The sequence below is a fragment of the Callithrix jacchus genome, chromosome 12, assembly GCF_049354715.1.
Source record: "Callithrix jacchus isolate 240 chromosome 12, calJac240_pri, whole genome shotgun sequence".
NCBI lineage: Eukaryota > Metazoa > Chordata > Mammalia > Primates > Cebidae > Callithrix > Callithrix jacchus.
The window spans coordinates 69,658,654-69,680,707 of NC_133513.1; the positions used below are offsets into that span (position 1 = coordinate 69,658,654).

Here is a 22,054-nt window from a genome sequence, read left to right on the forward strand (position 1 = left end):
CTGGTGACTATATGTATGTACAGCTTTTTCCCTCTACTAAAGAGTACAGACTCAGAAAGAGTAACTTAAAGATATTGCATGAAGTTTTGAGACAACTAAAATCAGATGTAGGACCTAAATGATCAAATTCACCACCAACTGATGACAACGGGATTCATCTAAATCAGCTAGGGAAACTTTTGAAAAGATACATTATTGGGATACATTTCCCAGTTTTCAAAATCGGAATTCAGGGTAGTGCCAGAATTAGCTTCTGGGGGTTTCTAGCACATCACAGACTTAAGGATCACTGGCCTAGAGACAAGCTTCATTTTAAAATTAATCAGAAGCACCACAGCACAAACTAATTTAAAAATACATTTGAGATGAGGACACAATTCAGTAGCATTTCACCTACTCGCTGAAGTTGACACAGGATGAAAAGTAGTTCACTCATTATAGCAAGTGAGGACAGTGTCCTATCATCTACCTCATTTCCCTGGTCTACCAAGTCAGTTCTAATTTGATGCATTATTGACTTTTCAGACACTTGGACTCTGTGGATCAAGAGTGATGAGGTTGCATGCTGTTTCTACATTATCTACAAAGCCTCAAACATTTCTATCACCCATGTAGCTATATATTATAGGAAAAAAACAAATAATTTTATGGGATACACTGATAGTTTCTGTTCTACGCTGGGGTAGAAAAGGCGTTGGTGGTTAATGCTGGTCCTATATCACTAAAGGGTTACAATCCACAATTTGAAAAACAGATCTAATTCAATGCCTCATTTCATAGGTAAGGAAACACAAACCTGTAGATATGCCATTAGACCATCTTCAACCTTTAGTGTTACCTTTCATTTACCAAATTCCTGCCATGCAGTCCTGAACAACCCTCCACATTATAACCCCAAATGACTTCCATTAATAGGCTCTACATTCTCTTACAACAAACTGGCTTCCACCAAAGACCACAGAACAAGACAACCAAGCCACCAATCTTAAAGGGTCCCACTGCTGAAGAAAGTGACCCACACTTTCTGCTTCAGAATGCAAAATTTCCAAGACAAGATGGATTAGACAGATCCCTCATTACGCATCCCATCAATTGAGGGGTAAAAATCAGTAACCCAGCAATGTACATTCTAGCCCATTAACCAGGAGGAAGACTCAAGATTTGGTTGGAAAAAGGATAGTACAGTAAAAAAGTAATACAACTATTGTACATTTCTCTTGATTGCAGCAAATAATTCAAATTAGGCTGCTTATTGGTAAGAACCACAATAAGTATTATTTAAAAATTCCCAAAGCTAGTAATTTTAGCTAAATATTTATACATTAGAGCCTTTTTAGAAGGCTACTAATAAACACTATGTCAAAATGTATAGTTTTAAACTCAGACTTGAAAGCCAAGATAAGCAACTCCTTTAGTTATTATTCCAACCAAGGCAAAAAGAATTCACTTAGACAAAAAGCTTTCAAAACGTACCTAAAAATAGGATGGTTCATATATTTTCAAAACTGTTGCGGACAGCCCTTCATCTTTTTAAGACTTAGCAAACTTTGGCAATGCTCTCAGGTCAGCTTTTTAAGTTACTGAAAACTCCTATAAATTTAGCATCATTTCTCAAATCTGTATGGTTTTCTCATTCTGAATGCTTAAACATTTAGGTCAAAAATTAAATTATCAGTAGAAAAATATTCATATTTAGGCAGGTTGCATAGTTACCACATGGCAAGAAACTGATGAGAATATTTAAACATTCAGAGCATAAAAATACTTCAAAGCATTATGAAACTTGAACTTAGCACTTTCCTAAACTTTAGTAGTTCCAACCACAGGAAAATACAACTGCCATAAGGACTGAGATGATTTAAGCCAACTCAAACTTTTTCCCAGTTCCTGACATCAATATTATAGTTTTATTATAGTAACGAATAGTTGGTACAGTGAGACCTACACACATATACAGAATTATATTTAAATTCATATAGAATATTTACATTTTAAGTTATACTTTTGAAATTAGAAGATGAAGTACAGCTTAAGTTTGACAACAGAGAAATATATAAGACAAAAATAGACAGAGTTAACAATAAAAACACAACTATCTGTTCTTGATATAAGATGTGGAAACTTTTTGTCAGAAAGCTATATCTTCTTAATCTGATTGTCCAAATCATGAAAATATGGATGATTCAGTGCCATTTTGCCAGAAATTCTTTTGGCTGGATCGTAGATTAACATTTTCTGGGAGAAAAATGAAAATGAGATACTTATTTAGGAAATAAACCATTTTTTACAAAATCCCCGTAAAGCCTTAACTTTTCTAGCAATAAACCAAAACTAATACTGTCAGTGAATATCTATTAAATGAGCATTTCTATTAATTTAACACCAAACCACACAGATGTCTCATCCCCTATATTTCACCCTTTAGCTCTAGAATAACTCACTTCATAAATCATAGATATTCTCAATAACCTCTTTTTGTTATCAATTATGGTAAGACTCAAGCATCCATAAATAGCTTTAAAACCAAGACATAAATTTAGGAAAGATGACTAGTTAATTATATTTACACTGAGAATTAAATGGCGTTCTGAGTTATTTTATTTACAACATTCTTGAAATGGCAATTAACTATGGCAGTTTCTGATGTAGTGTCCAATAAGTTCCAAATAACCCCCCCCACAGCACAATGTGTTATAAAAATAGCTAAAAATGAGTCACTAAATGAATTATGGTCAGACAACTTAGTGTTAAAGTTAGTTTATGCACCACTAGAAAAAGCTAAATAAAGTTTAGGAGTGATGTTTAAATTTGATCTTTAAGAAATACTAATCTTAAAAAATCAAAATCAACAAGCAGACTATAGATTTTACTAACTAGTTACCATGTGAACTCTCATGTAACCAGCACCATACAAACTGCTACGGATAAATCATAGCACTCAATTCTCACAACTAAAAGTAGGTATTAGTGCCATCTTACAAATGAGAACATTGAGGCTCAAAGGGAAATAACTTTCCCAAGTTCACAGGGCTAAGAAATGATAAAGTTCAAATTTGAAATCAGTTTAATTTACATTAATGGTTCTCAACTAGGGTAGACTTTGCCCATCAGGAGATATTTGGCAATATCTGGTGACATTTTGGTTATCCTAAGTGTGAAGACTTACTACTGGCATCTAGAGAGCAGAAGACAGTGATGTCATACTGCTAAATAAGCTAGGATGCTCAGAACAATGCCAGCAACAAAGATTTATCCACTTCAAGATATAGCAGTTATGGCTAGACTAAGGAATATGATTTATAGTATTTGATTTGGGGGAAATCTAAGCTTAATTCGGTGGCATAATGAATTCTTGAACTGTGAAAGAAACCCAAAGACCAATGAGAAAATGTATACAATGTATAACAATAGATCTTTCTGATGGAGAAGCTAGGTAGAAAGGGAGAAATAAAGCTTATTCAGATGATGACTTTAATAATTAAAAATATCAACAATAAGAAAACACTTATGTCTAGCATAAACTAAGTGGGCTCAGTAGTGACAAAAATGCTAGAAAGGAAAGCCACTATAGTTCAGCAATTTAAAAACAAGAAAAATGTGTATTAACCCTGGCCTCTCCTTCAGAATGTCCATAGCTACTTGACAGATAAAACACAAGAACTAATGCTAAATCCTCCTCTCAAAGTCACTAGCGCCTCTTGATATCTAAAATGAAGCTAGTATAATACAATGTACATAAGATACCTAGCTCAAAAATGTTGGTTTTCTTCCTACTTCCTAGGTAAAAGAAAGAATTGAATGCATTCAGAATCATCAATAATTTGAAAGTTACTATAAAGGGCACTCCTTACTGAGAGCAAATCCAAGCCATTTTCATCCAAGTTTTTGACATGGGATGCTAGGCTTCCTGGTTTCCACTTGGGAAATGTATTCTTATAGTCCTGTAAGGATTCCACTTCTGGCCAGACTTCATTATTAGGAGTGCCCAAAGCTCTAAAAAACAGGTAAACAAAAATTTCTTAGTTAAAGCATAAATGTAATCTCATTGTTAAATGTGTTACCTTTATTATTTCAGTTTTTAATAGCTACCTGAAAATCCTGAAGAGTTGATCAATTTCTGAATCCCCATGGAAAAGTGGTTTCTTAGTTGCTAGTTCAGCAAATATGGTGCCTATACTCCAGATGTCAACTGGAGTCGAGTAACGAGCTGACCCCAGCAATACTTCTGGTGATCTGTACCACAGTGTCACTACCTATCAAAAAGCAAATTTTTACAATGAATACATGTGGTGCATAAAATTATCTAAACTTGAACATTTATATTTTTACTAGGGCTGTCCTTTAAAGGTTGTATGAACTGTCACCAATAATATTGTTTAAATCAATTAAAAGTACACAAAATTAAGATAAATATTTCATTTCTAAGTTCTATTCATTAGAATAAAAAACAGATAAAAGCATAATAAATCTTCTTTTGCTTTTCAAATCACTAAAGATCAAGACAGTTATACAGAGCCTTATCTCCCCCCACCCCCGCCCCCCAAACCACCACCAACCCTGCTGAAAAACCAAAATCATTGATTTGGGATAACACTGAACAAAGTGCAGGAAGGGAGGGGAGTGAAGGGGAGGAAGGAAGGAGCATCCAAATTGCAAATTGTCCCTGTGTGCAGAGATGATCTTATACATAGAAAAACTTAAAAGACTACACCAAAAATTCTTAGAACTGATTAACAAAGTTGTAGTATATAAAATCGAAATCAGCACACAAAAATTAATAGTTTCTATATACCAATAACCAACTAGCTGAAAAAGAAATCAAGAAAGCAATCTAATCTGCAATGGCTACAAAGAATACTTTTAAAAACCTAGGAATAAAATTAACCAAGGAGATGTATATATAATCTCTACACTAAAAACTTAAAACATTGATGAAATTTAGGAAGATACAAAAAAAGACAAACCATCCCATGTTCATGAATTGGAAGAATTAATATAAAAGTTACCATATTACCACCCAATGCAATCTACAAATTCAATGCAATCTCCATCAAAATATCAAGGGCATTCTTCACAGAAATAAAAAGAAATCCTAAATTCATATCGAACCAAAAGAAAAAAAAAACCCTGAAATAGCTTAAGCAATTCTGAGCAAAAAGAACAAAGCTGAAGATATCACACCACCTGACTTCAAAAATGTAGTACAAAGCTATAGTAACCAAAACAGCATGATTAGCATAAAAACAGATGCATAGACCAATAGAACAGAAAAGAGAATCCAGAAGTAAATCCATGTATTTACAGTCAACTCATTTTTGAGAAAGATGACAAGAACATTCACTAGGGAAAAGCTAATCTCTTCAATAAATGGTGCTGGGAAAACTGAATAATCCATATGCAGAACAATGAAACTAGACTCCTATATCCAACCATAAACAAAAATCAACTCAAAATGGATTAAATAAGACCTTAAACTATAAAACTACTAGAAGAAACAGGGGAAACACTATTGATATTGATCTGGACAAAAATCATATGGATAAGACCTCAAAAGCTCAAGCAACAATATCAAAAATAGACAAATAAGGCCAGGTTCAGCAGCTCATGCCTATAATCCCAACACTTTGGGAGGCCAAGATGGGAGGATCGTATGAGCCCAGGAGTTCAAGGACAGTTTGGGAAACAGGCTGAGAGCCCTGTCTCTACAAAACTTTAAAAAATTAGCCTAGCATGACGGTGCCCGCCTGTGTATGGTTCCAGTTACGGACGTTGAGGCTGCAGTGAACCCTGTTCCCACCACTGCATTCCAGCATGGGCAGCAGAGAAAGACCCTGTCTCAGCAACAACAAATAGACAAACGGGATTATATCGAACTAAAAAGCTTCTGCACAGCAAAAGAAACACATAACAGAACAAAGCGACTATCTGCAGAATGGGAGAAAATATTTGCAAATCATTTGTCCAACAAAGAATTAATATCCAGAATATACAAGAAACTCAATGGCAAAAAATAACAATAAGAATCCAATTTAAAAAATGGTGAAATGATCTGAATAAAACTTTCTCAAAAGATATACAAATGACCGGCAAGTATATGAAAAAGTGCTCAACATCACTATTCATCAGGGAAATGCAAATCAAAACCACAATGAACTATCACAACCCAGTTGGAATAATTATCATCAAAAGACAAAAAAATAACAAGCGCTGACAAGGATGCAGAGAAAGGGCAACTCTTATGCACTGTTGATGGGAATTTAAATTAGTAGAGCCATTATGAAAAACTGTTGAGAGGATCCTCAAAAAACTACAAATAGAACTGCCATATAATTTAGCAATCGCACTGCTGGGTATATATCTGAAATCCCGTCATTTATGGCGACATGGATGAGCAGTGAAATAAGCCAGGGACAGAAAGATAAATACCACATATTCTCACTCATATGTGAAAACTTAAAAAGTTGAACTAATGGCCATAGAGTAGAATGGTGGTTATTCAGGGCTTACTAGAGGAAGCTAGAGATAAGCTGGTTTATACACACAATTACAGCTCAGTAGGAAAAATAAGCTCTAGTGTTCCACAGCACTATAAGGTGACCACAGTTACTAATGATTTACTGTAAATTTTCAAATAGCCAGAACAAAGAATTTTGAATGTTCCCAACACAAAGAAATAATAAATATTTGGGGCAATGGATATGCTAACTATCCCAATTTAATCAATACACATTCCATACATGTGTCCAAATACCACACTGTACTTCATAAATATGTATAATAACATGTCAATAAAAAATGAATAAGTCAAATAACAGCTAATTAGAGATCTAGAATTAACCAACCATTTTAGTATATTTATCATAATGGTAAAAATATTGCCTCTAACTTAGAACAAAGCAAATGAGGTCAATAGTATTTGTTTAAGACAAAGAAAACAAAAATAATCTTAATTTATTTATATAGCCATGTAAAAAAATGATAAAAAGGGCTAACAAGCAGCCAAGACACATAATTAGATGAGCTCAGTTATAAGTTTTGATCTGGAGACAGTATTTGGGTCAAGGGTAGACAGCTTTTCAATAATCCTTTACTATACAATGTTCCCTTTCCTTCAGAAACTCTAAATGCCAAGTCAGCAATATAACACAGATCAAACATAATTATATTTAGTAATTCCTAAATGTATCAGAAATAATATACTTTATTATTCAAAAACAAAACTTATTTTTGAATCAATCTGACTGTAATCAGGGAGGGTCCAGTCAGGAGACAGAAACTGACATGGTAATTTGAATGGGGAAGAGTTTAATATAAAGAATTAAACTATAACAAAGGATGGGAATAATGTAAATAAACAGTAAAAAACAATGAGAATGTAAAACCTGTAGCCAGGGAATCCCCTTCCTCCTGTACCCTCTACCTTAACAACACAGCAGCTGGCAAAGAAAAAAAAATACTTAAAAGGCTTTGGTTCCATTTTCAAATAGCATGCAATGAATTTGGAGCTGAGAGGTAATAAACTGATACTGGCACAGAGTAGATATCTTTTATTGAATTATTTTTTGACTTCACAATTACGGAAAGAAATCTAGCAAACACACACATTCAAAAGCCATCAAAAACCACTATTCTACTTACCTCATGTGTATATACTCTAATAGGTATTCCAAAAGCTCTGGCAAGGCCAAAATCAGCCAGTTTAATTGTTCCTTTGTCATCAATCAAGAGATTTTGAGGTTTTAAGTCTCTGTGAAGAACTCTTCTAGAGTGACAAAACACAATCCCCTGTAGGATTTGGTATAAATAACTCTGGAAAAAGCAAATAAAAGTCAGAAACTTAAGTAAAGTATATGATTTCCTAAACAATCAATCTGTTTCAAAGATATAAAACATTAGGATGAAAGAAATAATTTAATCACTAAAGCTGTCAGGCCATTTTAGGCTAATAAGCATTTGTGGGTGGGAAGCCCATTTATATACAACATCACATTTGTATACTTAAGAAAATGATCTTCACCTTATAGACACATCTATAACCATGTGAACTCATTTCGTTTTTTAAAAAAAATTTGTTCCCGACCCTTAAATTACAAGTTGCTTTTCTACACAGAAGTTTCTTGAATTTTCTTCTATATACCTCTACCAACTAACTCTATTTTCTATCTTGAATATGGTTGGCCTTCTCTTTCATTTTTACATATTCATTTCCTTTTTGAAAAAATTAGATTCTAAAAGTGATGGCAAAGAAGATATTATATTTATATATTTAAATGGATAAAATTATTATAAAATGCTGCTTAGTAGTTCAGAGAAAAGTTCTTTACAACGTCATTGTCATTTGCAGTAACATGGCTATTACAAAAATATAAAGCAAACAGAAAAATTAGTTTGAAATTGGAAAGTAATACAGATGCTCCATCTTAAAGAGACGTGGCATTCAAAAACAAAACAAAACAAAACAGATGATCCATCCAGATAAACTCATTCTAAGTTGAAAATATCTTGTCCAAATGCATTGAAAACACCTAACCTACCAAATATAGCTAAGCATAGCCCACTTTAAATATGTTTAAATTACATTAGCATATAGTCAGAAGTGTTGAATACCTCGTTATTTATTGAATACTGTACTGACAGTGAAAAAACAGAATGGTTGTATGGGTAAATGAAGTATAGTTTCTAGTGAATGTGCATCACTTTCGCTTCATTGTAAAATTGAAAAATTTTAAGTAGAACCATTGTTGCCTGAACATAAAACCAGTTAGAACAACTGGCTAGCCATATGGAAAAAGATAAAGCTAAATCTGTATCCTAGCTTTTAAATAAAAATAAATCTTGATCCATACAGAATTTAAGACAAAAAAGTATGTGTGCAGGATAGGACTTACTAAACCTACCAGAAAAATACTGACATAAATTGTTCTAATACATACAATCTTTGAGTGAGGAAGACTTCAGCAATGCATAAAAGCAGAAAGTCCAAAAGTCATGCAAGATTATTAAAGATAGTATCCTGATAAAAAATAGTGGAGAATAGGTATAGGCTGTTTATAATTATAAATATGAAGTGTTAAATGCCATGAAATAGAAAATTAAAACAATATTAATAAGCCTTTTTCACATAATGGATTGGTAAAATAGTTAAAAGGTTGATAAAATCAAGTTTTGGAAATGATGTACTAAAACAGTAAGTGTTACACACCATAAATATTTAAGAGTAAATTGCTACAAGTTTTTTAGAGGGCAACTGGCAATATCTATCGAAATATAAATAAACATCTTTAATCAACCATTCCAGCTCTAAAAATTTATCCTATAAAGTTGCATACAAAGATAAATTATCTATAAGGACATTCAGTGTAGTACTGTTAATAAGAGCAACAATAATCGAGTTAGAAAATAAATGTTCATCCATATGGAAGTGGTTTAAATAATTATATCTGAAATGTAAATAGACATAGATCCACATGTCATATTTTATACAAAAAAGGGAAAACATGTATATATACACACACACAAACACACATATATGCAAATAATTCCCTTTTGTGTAAAAAAAATCTTTATATACATACAAAGTGAACATACAAGTAAAAGATTACAAATAAAACTAACAACAGCTGCCTCTGCAGAGTGGTTGGGTAGAAATGGTCTAAGAGTAAGACACTTTTATATTACTTCAGTAAACTATACAATTTTATAATTTAACTGAAATATAATAAATGTCTACAATAAATTGACCAAAACATATTCAAAACCAGAATAAAACACCTACATCTACCACTCTGCCCTAGGCTTTCATTACTTTGTATAGCTGACAGCCAAAGAAAGACCAGACTACCCTAGTTTCTAACAATATTTATCACTTCTATGCTATCTCAGGCGCTACTTTTTACTTAACTAGAAACACTATCTGAGAATAACATGAATAACTCTAACCTGCATAAACTAACTGTGAGGGAGAAAAATGAAATACGTTTCTTATTCTATTTTCTAACACTTTTTTCAAGTATATTGCCACAAAATGCAGGGACTTCTATATATAATCCCTTTATATCCACAGTACATAAATATTAATAAAATTAGGTAAGCTTTTACCTTAACAAGTGAAGAATCCATGTATTGGCCAGGAGGGATAGAATCTAAGTATTTCTTCAGATCCATGGAAAGAAATTCAAAGATGAGATATAACCTGGAATCCTGCATAAGCACATCCTGAAGACTAAAAAAAATATATATTATATGAAAAAAGAATCCAGCAAACATTTCTGACCTCTGTTTCACAAAATAAAACTCCTTCCATAATTTCAGTTGCTATAATAAAAAGTGGGGAAGACATACTAGCTTCCCTAATGAACAACACAAAACTCAAATTTGGAAGAGGAATCTCAGGGCAATAATTTAAAATTAAGCCTTGAACAGGACGTGCTTACTTATAAGTAACCTATATTCCAAAAGAACATATCTAGATTGGCTACTAATTGTTCAGAGCTTATCTTTTCATTGAAGTCAATTACACAAATAAATTTTAAAGTGGTATCTGACCTTAAAAGTTACTTCCAATCTCCAGCCCCAGCCAAATACGATTAGATTTTAACTTAGGCTATTAGGAAGACAACTCCCCAAAAACACCCAGTGCAAATACTTGAAGGAAAAAAATCTTTTTCATTTGACCTAGCTACCTTTCTTAAGACTCCGACTAAAGTGTCTTCAGGACTAGAACTCCTAAGTAAGAGAGAGTTGACAAAGCTCTATAAAAAGGGCTTTATTCCCATGGCCAATTTACCTTGCTTTTCCAGTCTCAAATATTAATCTACATCACCAAGCTCCTGTGACTGTGTTCCTGCTTTAACAGCCTATTCTATTTTACATATGTGCAGCATTCTCAGCTAACAAAAATAGTAGGGTTCTAGTCCACTCAGTAAAGCTAGATCAAGAAATTAAGCAAATGTTAAGATTTCCAAGTTGAAATTTACATTTGAAACAGCATGCAGAAAATGGCTTACATTCAGATATCATTCCATACCTGACTATATTTGGATGACGAAGTTCTTTTAATAGAGAAATTTCCCGAATTGCAGTACTAGGAACCCCTTCCTCTTCACTTTCTAGTCTGATTTTTTTCATGGCGACCACTTGACCTGTAGTTTTGTGTCTACCTTTATACACAACTCCATAGGTACCTGAAACAAAGTAAATAATACACTGTGTGACACAACCCACAAACTGAAAGATCTTTTTTTTTTTTTCCTGAGGCAGGTTCTTGTTCTCTTGTCCAGGTTGGAGTGCAGTGGGGCGATCAAAGCTCACTACAACCTTTACCTCCTGGGCTCAAGGGATCCTCACACTCCCATGTAGCTGAAACTACAAGCACATGCCACCACACCTAGTTAATTTTTGGCAGAAATGGGGTTTCACACCATGTTGCCCAGGCTGGTCTGGAATACATGAGCTCAAGCAATCCACCTGACTCACCGTTGAAAAGTGCTGAGCCACCATACCTGGTCAAACTAAGATTTTAAGATTATTGAATCCCATAGGGGTCACATGATAGAAATGTCTGGCATGGCCAGATGGGAAATATCTTACTCATACCCTCATTGCTTCCAAAAAGAAATTGAGAGTTGCCACAATCTGTATGGCTTAAAAATATGATTCATGTAGTCATCACAAGTTTTCTATACATTTAAATTACCGTTAATGTTCCAGCATATTTTACAGAAGAAAATAGATCATTTGCAAATTAAAATTAACCTCCTGCCAAAATCCTACCCAGCAATAAAGTCGGCATAAAATATAGTGTAAAAATGTGGGCTCATGAAATACTACTGATAAGAGTCACCATGATACTTTTAGAAAATTCTGCAGTGTTTTATGCTTTTCATAACACTTTCATCTATATCTCAAAATACAGTAAACAGTCCTCATTCTCAAAAGAATGGAGATAAAAGACCAGGTGTTTGTTTATTAGACCTATTAAAGCACATAGTATGTACTATATATATTAGGAAAGCCTCACACCCATTTGCAAGTTGATGAAAACACTGATTTTGATATATTGGCTTCAGGTAATGCGCAATGTCAATTGTAAGGGACAGTAGGGAGGGAGGAGGTGAATACAGGGAATGAAATGGCAATAAGCAAGAAGACTGTCTAAAATACATCATATATGTGGCAGCACTGAATTCCCTAGGTAAGTCTTTGTAAAATTGGGTCGAAGTTTAGGGAAATCCTGAACTCCTTAAGTACACATAAAATGTTGTTGAATGGCTTTTGCTTTCCATGGCATTGGTTTAACTTCAAAAGTGATTAGGAAGAAGGCCTCTTCTATAGCTTTTATGAGTTTCTCTGAAGGTACCAATATTTCAAAAAAGGCTAACAACCAGCAAATTACCAACTGCTTAGTTAGAATATTAAGCCCTTTGAGCAGTAGCAAATTGATGTTACTTAAGCTTTGTTCTAATTTTTTGACAGAGACTCTACACAAAATCTGTTTTCTTAAATACTGATGTCATTTTAAAACTATAAACTGACATAAAATTCATTTTATATTATTTCAATTGTGGATTAATGTATAACTTGTTGATAACCAAAATTACTCTGTTAAAGGAGAACTGACTATATTTTATCCTCACAGCCATCCTTAAAAGTAGGTAACCTTCATACACATAAAATCTATACTTTTTTGGATATAAATTAAGCTCACATTAAACACAAAAAGTAGGTAAACGAGTAGCACACTCATCTAGCATACTGTTAAAGAGATCTTGGGAAGATTAGTCACCTGCAAAATACAGTCAAATAAGCAGTTAATGGTAAATTCAGAACTAATTTTTTTTCTAACACCCTTTCTTTTCCCTCAAGTGTACAATCTCATCTAATCCTAAATAATTTTCAGAATTAACAATTGATTAACCAGTGGCCAACAATCAATGTGTTGAATTTTAGAGATAATATTACTTCTCACTGAACTACTGGAATGGGATTAAACAAAGCAGAACTATTCTATTGGTTAATCATCCAAAATTATTTTTTAAATACATCATATATGCTCCAAACTGAACTAAGAATTCCAAAGATAGAAATACTCTAGGGTATCTAACTAATTATAAATAACTAAGGAAGCAAAAATCATTAACACAGGTAAGCCTAGGAGATCAGCCTAAATCTACCAGAAGACTTATCCCAGGAAACAAACAAATAAAAAAATATGTAAAATATGATCAAGTTATGGAGGCCCATAAGCAGAAGAACTTCCTTAAGTAAGTATTTATCAAACGCCTACTAAATGCCGGGTAAGGTTTCACTACCATGGATACAGCTACTCCATGATCCAAAAAGACATTTTCTTAAGACAGGAAGGAGGAGTTCAAGGATTAGTATGACAACACTCAGATTTCTGTAATTCAGAAGAAGCCAGAGAACAATTTTTGTAATATTTAAAATAGAAAAGTCTGGATGTATTTAAGAAATGAATTAGGTTGTCAAGACTCACTGTCAACTGAGAGAAAAGGCAGAGACTGTCTTTTCAGAATTAAAAGAGGTATTAACTGCCACATGAAAGGCATGACCTTGGGTAAATATTCAGAATATACCCACAGATTTAGGGGAAGAATATCTCTACAACTTACTTGAAATGCATTAAAACGCAAAACATCTGAATGTTCTCACCACAAAGAAATGATGAAGTGATGGATAGGCTAATTACTCTGATTGGATCATACAACACATACATGTATCAAATCACCAAACCATACCCCATAAATATGTACCATTAAAATCTGTCAATGAGAAAAATAAAAAATAAATTTGTGTTAACATACACACAAATAAAGTAAATATGACAAAACACCAATATCTTCGTAAAGTATTACAAGTTCATGCATAAATCTTTCAGTATATCTATAGATTTGGAAATGTTCAAAAAGAAAAGTTGAGGGGAAAAAAATATAACTTTAAAAACAGTACTTTAATACTAGACTTTAACCAGATACCTGGCAGAAACAAAAAAAAAATTGTGTGTGGATTATTTAGGCTTCCAATTATTTCCACAAGTTCATTTTTCCAAAATAATATCCAGAACATAATCCAAAACAATCAGGCACTGGAGTTGAAAAGACAATCCAAGCCAGAAAAAGAAACAACAGAGTTCAGAAGAACAAACAAGGAAAATAGTTGTTATTATTATCTATTCATGTATCTCCTGTGTATTATGCACTACTGCCAAGGAGTGGGCAAACAGTTGTGAACAAGACAAAAATCCAGCTCTCAAGGACCTATGGTATAATAATTAAAAAGGATATTAAGCACGATGCAAAGGGAACTACAAAATGCTCTCAGACTAGACAAAATAAAAAAAAAAAATGAAGCTAGTAGAGACTGGCTTCCAGGTAGAAAGAACAGCCACTGCCAAAACTCATAGGCCAAGTCACAGGATACATTTGAGGACAAAAAAATCCAAATTATAGATGAGTGGCATTAGATGAGGCTGGTAAGGAAACTGTTCATAATAATAATTCAACCTTCAAATGATAAGCATTTGAAGGTTTTCTGAGTTAAAGCACTCAAATGCTTTCCATAACACTGTTCCATTGAATAATCATATCTTTTGTGGTAAGTCCAATTATCACCATTTGCAGAGGGAGAAACTGAGATCCAGAAAAGTTAGAGGGTTTACCACTGTCACACTGCTAGAAATGAAGAATGGGGGTCTTATGACTTACATGTATGTAACGGATTAAATTTAAAATTCCCTTCTTAACTGCTCCTATTTGTAGTAGCTATTAAAGTACTTTTTTCAGGTCAAACCTGTACTCTTGTATGCTTGGAGTTCTATCATCTTAAAGAATAATATATTTACACTTTAAGGTCTCCTTTTGCTGGGCGCGGTGGCTCACACCTGTAATCCCAGCCCTTTGGAAGGCTGAGGGGGGCGGGTATGGATCACCTGAGGTCAGGAGTTCCAGATTAGCCTGGCCAACATGGTGAAACCATGTTGTCTTAAAAAAAAAAAAAGAGGCAGTTGTCGTAGCAGAGCCCTCTGGCTGTATGTGTCTGAGGCTTCGGCGCCGGAGCCGCGGACGGTTTGCTGAACCCGTTAGTGCACCTGGCCAAGACACGCCGCCGCCATGTCCAGCTACCTGCATCCCCCAAACACGTCTCTGTTCGTCAGGAACGTGGCCTACAATACCAGGTCTGAAGATTTACAGCATGAATTTGGTCGTTATGGTCCTATAGTTGATGTGTATGTTCCACTTGATTTCTACACTCACCGTCCAAGAGGATTTGCTTATGTTCAATTTGAGTATGGTCGTGATGCTGAAGATGCTTTACATAATTTGGACAGAAAGTGGATTTGTAAACAGCAGATTGAAATACAGTTTGCTCAGGGGGACTGGAAGACACCAAATCAGATGAAAGTCAAGGAAGGGAGGAATGCGTATAGTTCTTCACGCTATGATGATTATGACAGATACAGACGTTCAAGAAGCCGAAGTCACAAAAGAAGGAGATCAAGAAGTCGGTCTTTTGATTACAACTATAGAAGATCGTATAGTCCTAGAAAGCGTAGACCGACTGGAAGACCACGGCATAGGAGAAGCCATTCAGACAATGATAGATTCAAGCACCGAAATTGATCTTTTTCAAAATCTAAATCCAATTCAAGATCACGGTCCAAGACCCAGCCCCCCCAAAAAATGAAGGCTAAATCACGTTCTAGGTCTGCATCTCACACCAAAACTTAGAGGCACCTCTAAAACAGATTCCAAAACACATTATAAGTCTGGCTCAAGATATGAAAAGGAATCAAGGAAAAAAGAACCACCTAGATCCAAATCTCAGTCAAGATCACAGTCTAGGTCTAGGTCAAAATCTAGATCAAGGTCTTGGACTAGTCCTAAGTCCAGTGGCCACTGATAGTATAAACCATGGTCATGTTTAGGCATGTATCATTTACTCATAGTTTTGTTTACTTAAATTATCAGGAATACAATGTTGCAATGATGCTTAAAAAACCCTTGTTAGTTTTCCCTGTACCAGGCAATGGTTATAATTAAAACCATATGCTGTTGAGAAGCCACTCTTAAGAGTCCAGTATGTTTAATGTTATGGGCGGGAAGCTACCAATTTGTGGTGTCTCTGTACATTTTTTGTAAAGATTCTCATTTTTTATGCTTGAAGTGTTTGGTGAAAAGATGTTAGTTGACCATAATTTGCAATACTGTCTCATTAAAAATAAACTTTCATATTCATATTTGGTGGAACTGTTAACCTAGAAATGTAGCTTGCTAATAAGATAAAATGATACAAAAGTGAAGTAGTAGCCACAGTACAGCACTGACTGCTCAGACACATTTAGGTTCAGGGTGGGCTTTTATGTCTTGTCAAAATGTCTAGGCCCGGCCAGGCGCAGTGGCTCATGCCTGTAATCCCAGCACTTTGGGAGGCCGAGGTAGGTGGGTCATGAGGTCAGGCATTCGAGACCAGCCTGACCAACAGGATGAAATACCCTCTGCTAAAAAGACAGAATTAGCTGGGCGTGGTGGTGCACGCTTGTAATCCCAGCTACTTGGGAGGCTGAGGCAGGGGAATTGCTGGAACCTGGGAGGTGACAGTTGCAGTGAGCCAAGATTGCATCACTGCACTCCAGCCTGGGTGATGGAGTGAGACTCCAACTCAAAAAAAAAAAAGTCTAGGCCCATGATAATTACTTATGATGAAGTGTGGATTAGTTCTTTTGTTAACCCCACTGTCTTGGGGGAATGATGCCAGCTGGGTTAGGTAGTATTTTCAGGGAGATTGAGTTTTTGACTGAAACACAGAGGCTTCACTGCTTTTTTTCTGGTTCCTGTGAAGATTTGGAACATAGAAAACACGAAAACTTATCCTAAAATTTGAGCAGGTCAACAACAGCAAAAATAATTTTAAGGAGAAAGGAATATTCTTATGTAATTATTCTGAAGTTTAAGGAGCATTGTTGACCATAATATTGCTTAGTTTTCTTACTGCTGTTAGAAGGGAGTAAATTGTTTCAAAGTAGCTTCTGTGTGTGTGTGTGTGCACAGTGTAAAAGAACTAAAATTTTTTGATGCTTACAGCACTTGGCCTGTGCATTTGTATCAAAATTTGCCTGCCTCTTTATGAGCGAGGCCTGCTTTTCACACCTTAGTTTATTTAATATGAGGCAAGTTGAAAGATAACACTCATTCTAGGCGATTCTGTGGTACCATGAAATTAAAAATAATTTTGGAAAAAGCATTAGTTTTGAGCAAGAGTCACATCTGAGTTTGTGATTATGAGTGTAGTAGCTGACTAAAAAATGAAGTAATATCCTTACCCATTTCTAATTTCTAGTATTTCTCTGAAAGATTGTTTGGGGGACAAAAGTGACTTGACATGCCCAATTTCATTTCAGAATAAAAAGCTAGCATCTTTAAAAATCAGATTGCTTGCTTACAGATATAAGTAAGAACTATGGAGAAACAATTCCTTTTAGAGAATTACTTTTTTCAATTTTGGTTTTTGGAATCTAGGCTTTGCCTGTAAAGAATAAAATGATGGATTTTAAATACTGCTTGTGGAATGTGTTTAAAGGACTGATTATTTTAGAACCTTTGTATATTTGATAGTATTTCTAATCTTCATTTCTTTACTGTTTGCAGTTAATGTTCATGTTCTGCTATGCAATCATTTATATGCACGTTTCTTTAATTTTTTAGATTTTCCTGGATGTATAAACAACAAAAAGTCTATTTAAAACTGTAGCAGTAGTTTGCAGTTCTAGAAAAGAGGAAAGTTGTGGGGTTAAACTTTGTATTTTCTTTCTTATAGAGGCTTCTAAAAAGGTACTTTTATATGTTCTTTTTAAGAAATATTGTGTACAACCTTTAAAACATCAATGTTTGGATCAAAACAAGACCCAGCTTATTTTCTGCTTGCTGTAAATTAAGCAAACATGCTATAATAAAAACAAAATGAAGGAAAAAAAAAAGGTCTCCTTTTATGCCAAACTGCAATCAACACTAATTCTCTGAAAATTTAAGAAACATACTACAAGGCATTAGACATACTTATCACATATTTGTAATTCAGCAGCAAAATTCATTTAGAATGGGTATGAATTAGGTATTTAAGTGATTAAAAAATATATACACACACACACACATCCAATCTACCACTACACTAACTTGTCATTCCTATTTCACTAAATTCCCTCCAGTATAGCCCCATTGTTTTTTATTATTTCTTCCCAAGTGGAGTCTTTGATCACATTAAAAATATAGTTGGGAATTTTCTTCAGCCAGAACCTATACAAACTGGACTCTATTAGCAAATTATTTTGTTCCCGGAGAATTGAGAATGTCAAAACTCCTGGAAAGAAACTGGGATGTTCTGTTGCGGGACTCAAGGGGACAGGTTAAGGGATATGATTTGTGCCATATATAGAGCTAAACATTCCTTCAAGTATCACAGAAAGGGAATGATTATATACATAAGTTATAGTTTTAGAATAGATTAAACACCTACATATGACAGGTCATTTATACTTAAGGTAACTAAATATCAAAATTAACTTAAGTCAAGACTGACTTAATAGAAGATTAAGTCAATTATTGTAACCAGTCTAGAAAATCTGAATAAAAACATTTATCATCTTAAAAATAACTGAGACTAAAAATATATTATGAAATTAGCATAATGCTGCTGCCCTAACCTCTGTCCCTAAATACATGTACAAGTTATCAACAGTGTCTTCAAAACAAGAGTAATGCTGTAAGTGTTGGGTATCAGCAGAATGTAAGACTATGGGGGTGAGGGGAAGGATCATTAGGGACTCAATAATTTTGATTCTCTTGAAATATGAACAAATTTGTGTTTAAGTTACTATGTAAACAACATATATTAATATACATTGATATTACAAGACATCTTAGTCGTTAAATTTTAACAAATATTTACATGTGTTCATATTACAGAAGTTGGTGGTAGCATTGTTAAATCATTCTAAAAAATGTTATATTACTAAAGCCACTCACCTTCTCCAATTTTCTCTATTTTAGTATAATCTTCCATAGTTAGTCAATAGGTATGGTAGATCCTAAAATGAAGGGAAAAACTGACTTAATTACATGCCACTAACTCGAGTAGTTTTAAGTATTGAGATACTATATATAAAGCATTTTCCACAATGCATACTGCAGTATAGTAAATATTCCATAAATATTAATTACATTCAAATATTTACAAGGGTAAGAACTCCTACAATAACTTTCCATCCTTCTTGACTCCTGAGACATTGGAAACATTTGTATATTCCATCCTAGTATAGTATTTAGCGTCTTCCAATCAAAATAACCCTCAAATTCAGAAATCAATTTGTCTGTTCTTTCCAAACAAAAACCAGAATGTTCCCTTTATTTGACAATTTAAAGTAGTACCAGCATGTACCAAAGTTATACCGAAATTTTTTTTGTTTATACCGAAATATTTCAACAAATTTATACCGCTTTATGATATTCCTAACATTATGCAAAACACGGTTTTTTAAAGATATAGAACTAAAATGTGTTCAGACTGTTCATTAGGAAGATTGTGTTTAAAGCGGCAAAAACGTGTAAGTGTTTACAGTTGCCCACGTGACAATTTTAATCTTTTTCCTTTGCTTGTAGAGGTCACAGAAAAACATGCTCAAGGCTTTCAAGATACTTTTTGCACGAGTAGGAAATACCACTTAAGCACGCTAAAACAAAAGAATGAAAAGTGCAATTCTACAGATAAATTATAATTATAGCCTACGCAATTTCAAGGACCAAGCAGAAACGCTGTATACTTGAATCACAATGAATGGTTAAAAAAAAAAGAGCTGACAATCAGAAGTTCAAGACTTCCTCTTAAGTTTGCCAATGAAACGTCAGAAGTCCAGGCATAATTACTTCGATTTTTCTAACACGCATCCCTGACGATAAAATCATTTATAAATACCACTCTGAATAGATTTTTAAGTTCTATTTCTCATTCATCTTCAAAGAAAAATCAATCCAGAAGGAAGCCGAGGTATATTTCTAAATGAAAACAACAACAACAACAAAAACTGCACTACACTGCTCTTGAGTGTTGAGTGCCTGGGCTGAGTGTTCTTAAAAACTCCAGGTGGGCCGGGGCCGTGGGCAGAGCCAGCTCGAGAAGGCCCACGAGTCCCGGGAGCTGTTTCTCAGGGCGGCCTGGCTTTAGGAACCTGCGCCCGTACCTGGCCCAGGTGCGGTGCCGCTTGCTCACCCCCGAGGCAGGATGGGAGGGCGCGCAGGGGGCGGGTGCAGGAAGGAGCCGGCCACTTCGCAGGCGCTCACCATAGGGGAGCGGATTGTGCTTCAACCTTGACCCGAAAGCCTCCCCAGTAAGTTTCTGAGAGAAGCCGACCTCGAGCCCTGACTGCAGGCAGCCCCAACCGCCACCCCCACAACCCCGGCTGGGCTCCGTCAGCCTCACTCTAAAGCCGGCCCGGTGTGGCTCACATGCCCAGGCCCCGGCCCAGGAGAAGGCCCTGCCTGCCCTCCAGAGACCCAGCCTGGCTCTGCGCAGATCCCTGCTCCCCAAGCCCGGCCTCCTATGAGGACTCCGTTCCTCAATACCCAGCCTCTGAGGCCCCTGGGCTCAGCCTCTAGGAGCGACCCCGACACCAGCCACTCTACCCGGCTTATTATCCCACGGCGGCAGCAGAGGCAACTACCACAGCCACGTCGCTTTCCGCTCAACTTCCAAGAGCCAGCTTTGAAGCGAAGTGCGAGCAGTTTCAAACTCGCCGCGCTAAAGGGTCCCAGATCCACCAATCAGGTAGCCCGTAGACTTTCAAAGCAGCCAATCAGAGCCCAGCTACGCTTGGGCAGGCCTCGTGGGTGGGTAGAGCGCGAAAGAGAGAGGAAAGGGCGGCTGGAGAAAAAGCAGGAGGGCGGGCGCTCTCCAGCCCTGAGAGTGTCGTCCTACTGTTTCTAGTCAGCGGAGCGGGAAGCTACTACTTGCTCCGTTCTTTTTTTTAGTTTTTTTCTCCCAGCATTGCCACAGTTCAAATTTATTACACTCAAAATAGCTCATCACTCAAAGCAAAAAAGGGATATTGTGTTTACATCCAGATTCCATTACTTTAACATCTAATACTTAGGGTAAGCAGTGTATAGTTACGTTTTTCTAAATGCGTGATTTGCGGGCTGGCTCCAAAGAGCACATTTCAGCCACCTTAAGAAGAAAATGGAAAACTCAACAGACCGCCTCAAAAATGTAAAAGAATATTTATTATTTATATCGTTGTGCTTTGTTTCTACTTCGTTTGAATTTTAATTTATTATTTACATTTTTGTTTAAAACATTTGAAATGTTTTAAATTTTAAAATATTTTCACATCAGAATTTTAAATATATAGAGAGACATATATTTAGAGACTGGGTCTCATCACGTTGCTTATTCTGGCCCCCAACTCCTGGACTCAAGCAATTGGCCTCAGCCTCCGGAGTAGCTGCGAGTACAGGCACTCGGCACAACGTCCGGTTTCACGCCCGGCTTAAATATTATGAAAACACAAAAATTCACAATTGTATGAGGGAAGAAAAACAGACTTAAATTATGCTTTAAATAATACAGTGTCAAAAACGCTGTCTTCAATGCCCTCCACAATATCCTTAAGAGCGATTTCTGCACTTACTGCACTTCAATATCTTTTTCCCTCCCTCTTTTCCTTCCTTCCTTCCTTCCCTTCCTTTCTCCCTCCCTCCCTCTCTCTTTTTTCTTTTCTTTCTTTCTCTCTCTCTTTCTCTCTGTTTCTCCCTTTCTTTCTTCTGCTTGTTTGCAGAGACAGAGTCTCCTCATGTTACCCTAGCTGGCCTCCAATCCTAGGCTCCATGGATCCTCCTGCCTTGGCCTCTGAATGTGCTGGGATTACAAGTGTAATCACCAGCTCAACCTAAACACCATTCTGACGTCTTTTTAAAATAAGTAAATAAAACAGAGCTAGACGTAATGAAAGTCTCCATTTTAAGGATTTTTAGTTGCATTGACCCTAATA

The 22,054-nt window shown here is 35.5% G+C and overlaps 1 protein-coding gene and 1 pseudogene across 4 annotated transcripts; one reads left to right on the forward strand and one right to left on the reverse strand.

Annotated features, from left to right (window-relative positions):
• Nucleotides 1–1,882: 1,882 nt before the first annotated feature.
• Nucleotides 1,883–20,783, reverse strand: CDK1 (cyclin dependent kinase 1). Of its 4 annotated transcripts, none has more exons than XM_035268359.3 (8): nt 20,729–20,783; nt 19,038–19,099; nt 11,027–11,183; nt 10,099–10,222; nt 7,639–7,809; nt 4,090–4,253; nt 3,852–3,993; nt 1,883–2,235 (listed from the first exon to the last, which is right to left on the reverse strand). In XM_035268359.3, exons 2-8 carry the CDS (start codon nt 19,072–19,074, stop codon nt 2,137–2,139), a joined length of 894 nt encoding a protein of 297 aa, XP_035124250.1. In that variant the 5' UTR covers nt 19,075–19,099; nt 20,729–20,783; the 3' UTR covers nt 1,883–2,136. The 4 variants fall into 4 exon arrangements, with proteins under 4 accessions (XP_035124250.1, XP_017834585.2, XP_078202051.1 ...); XM_017979096.5 differs by having other exon boundaries at nt 20,691–20,783; XM_078345925.1 differs by having other exon boundaries at nt 20,631–20,783.
• On the forward strand, nt 15,129–15,728 carry LOC100407960 (serine/arginine-rich splicing factor 10 pseudogene; annotated as a pseudogene).
• Nucleotides 20,784–22,054: the final 1,271 nt, after the last annotated feature.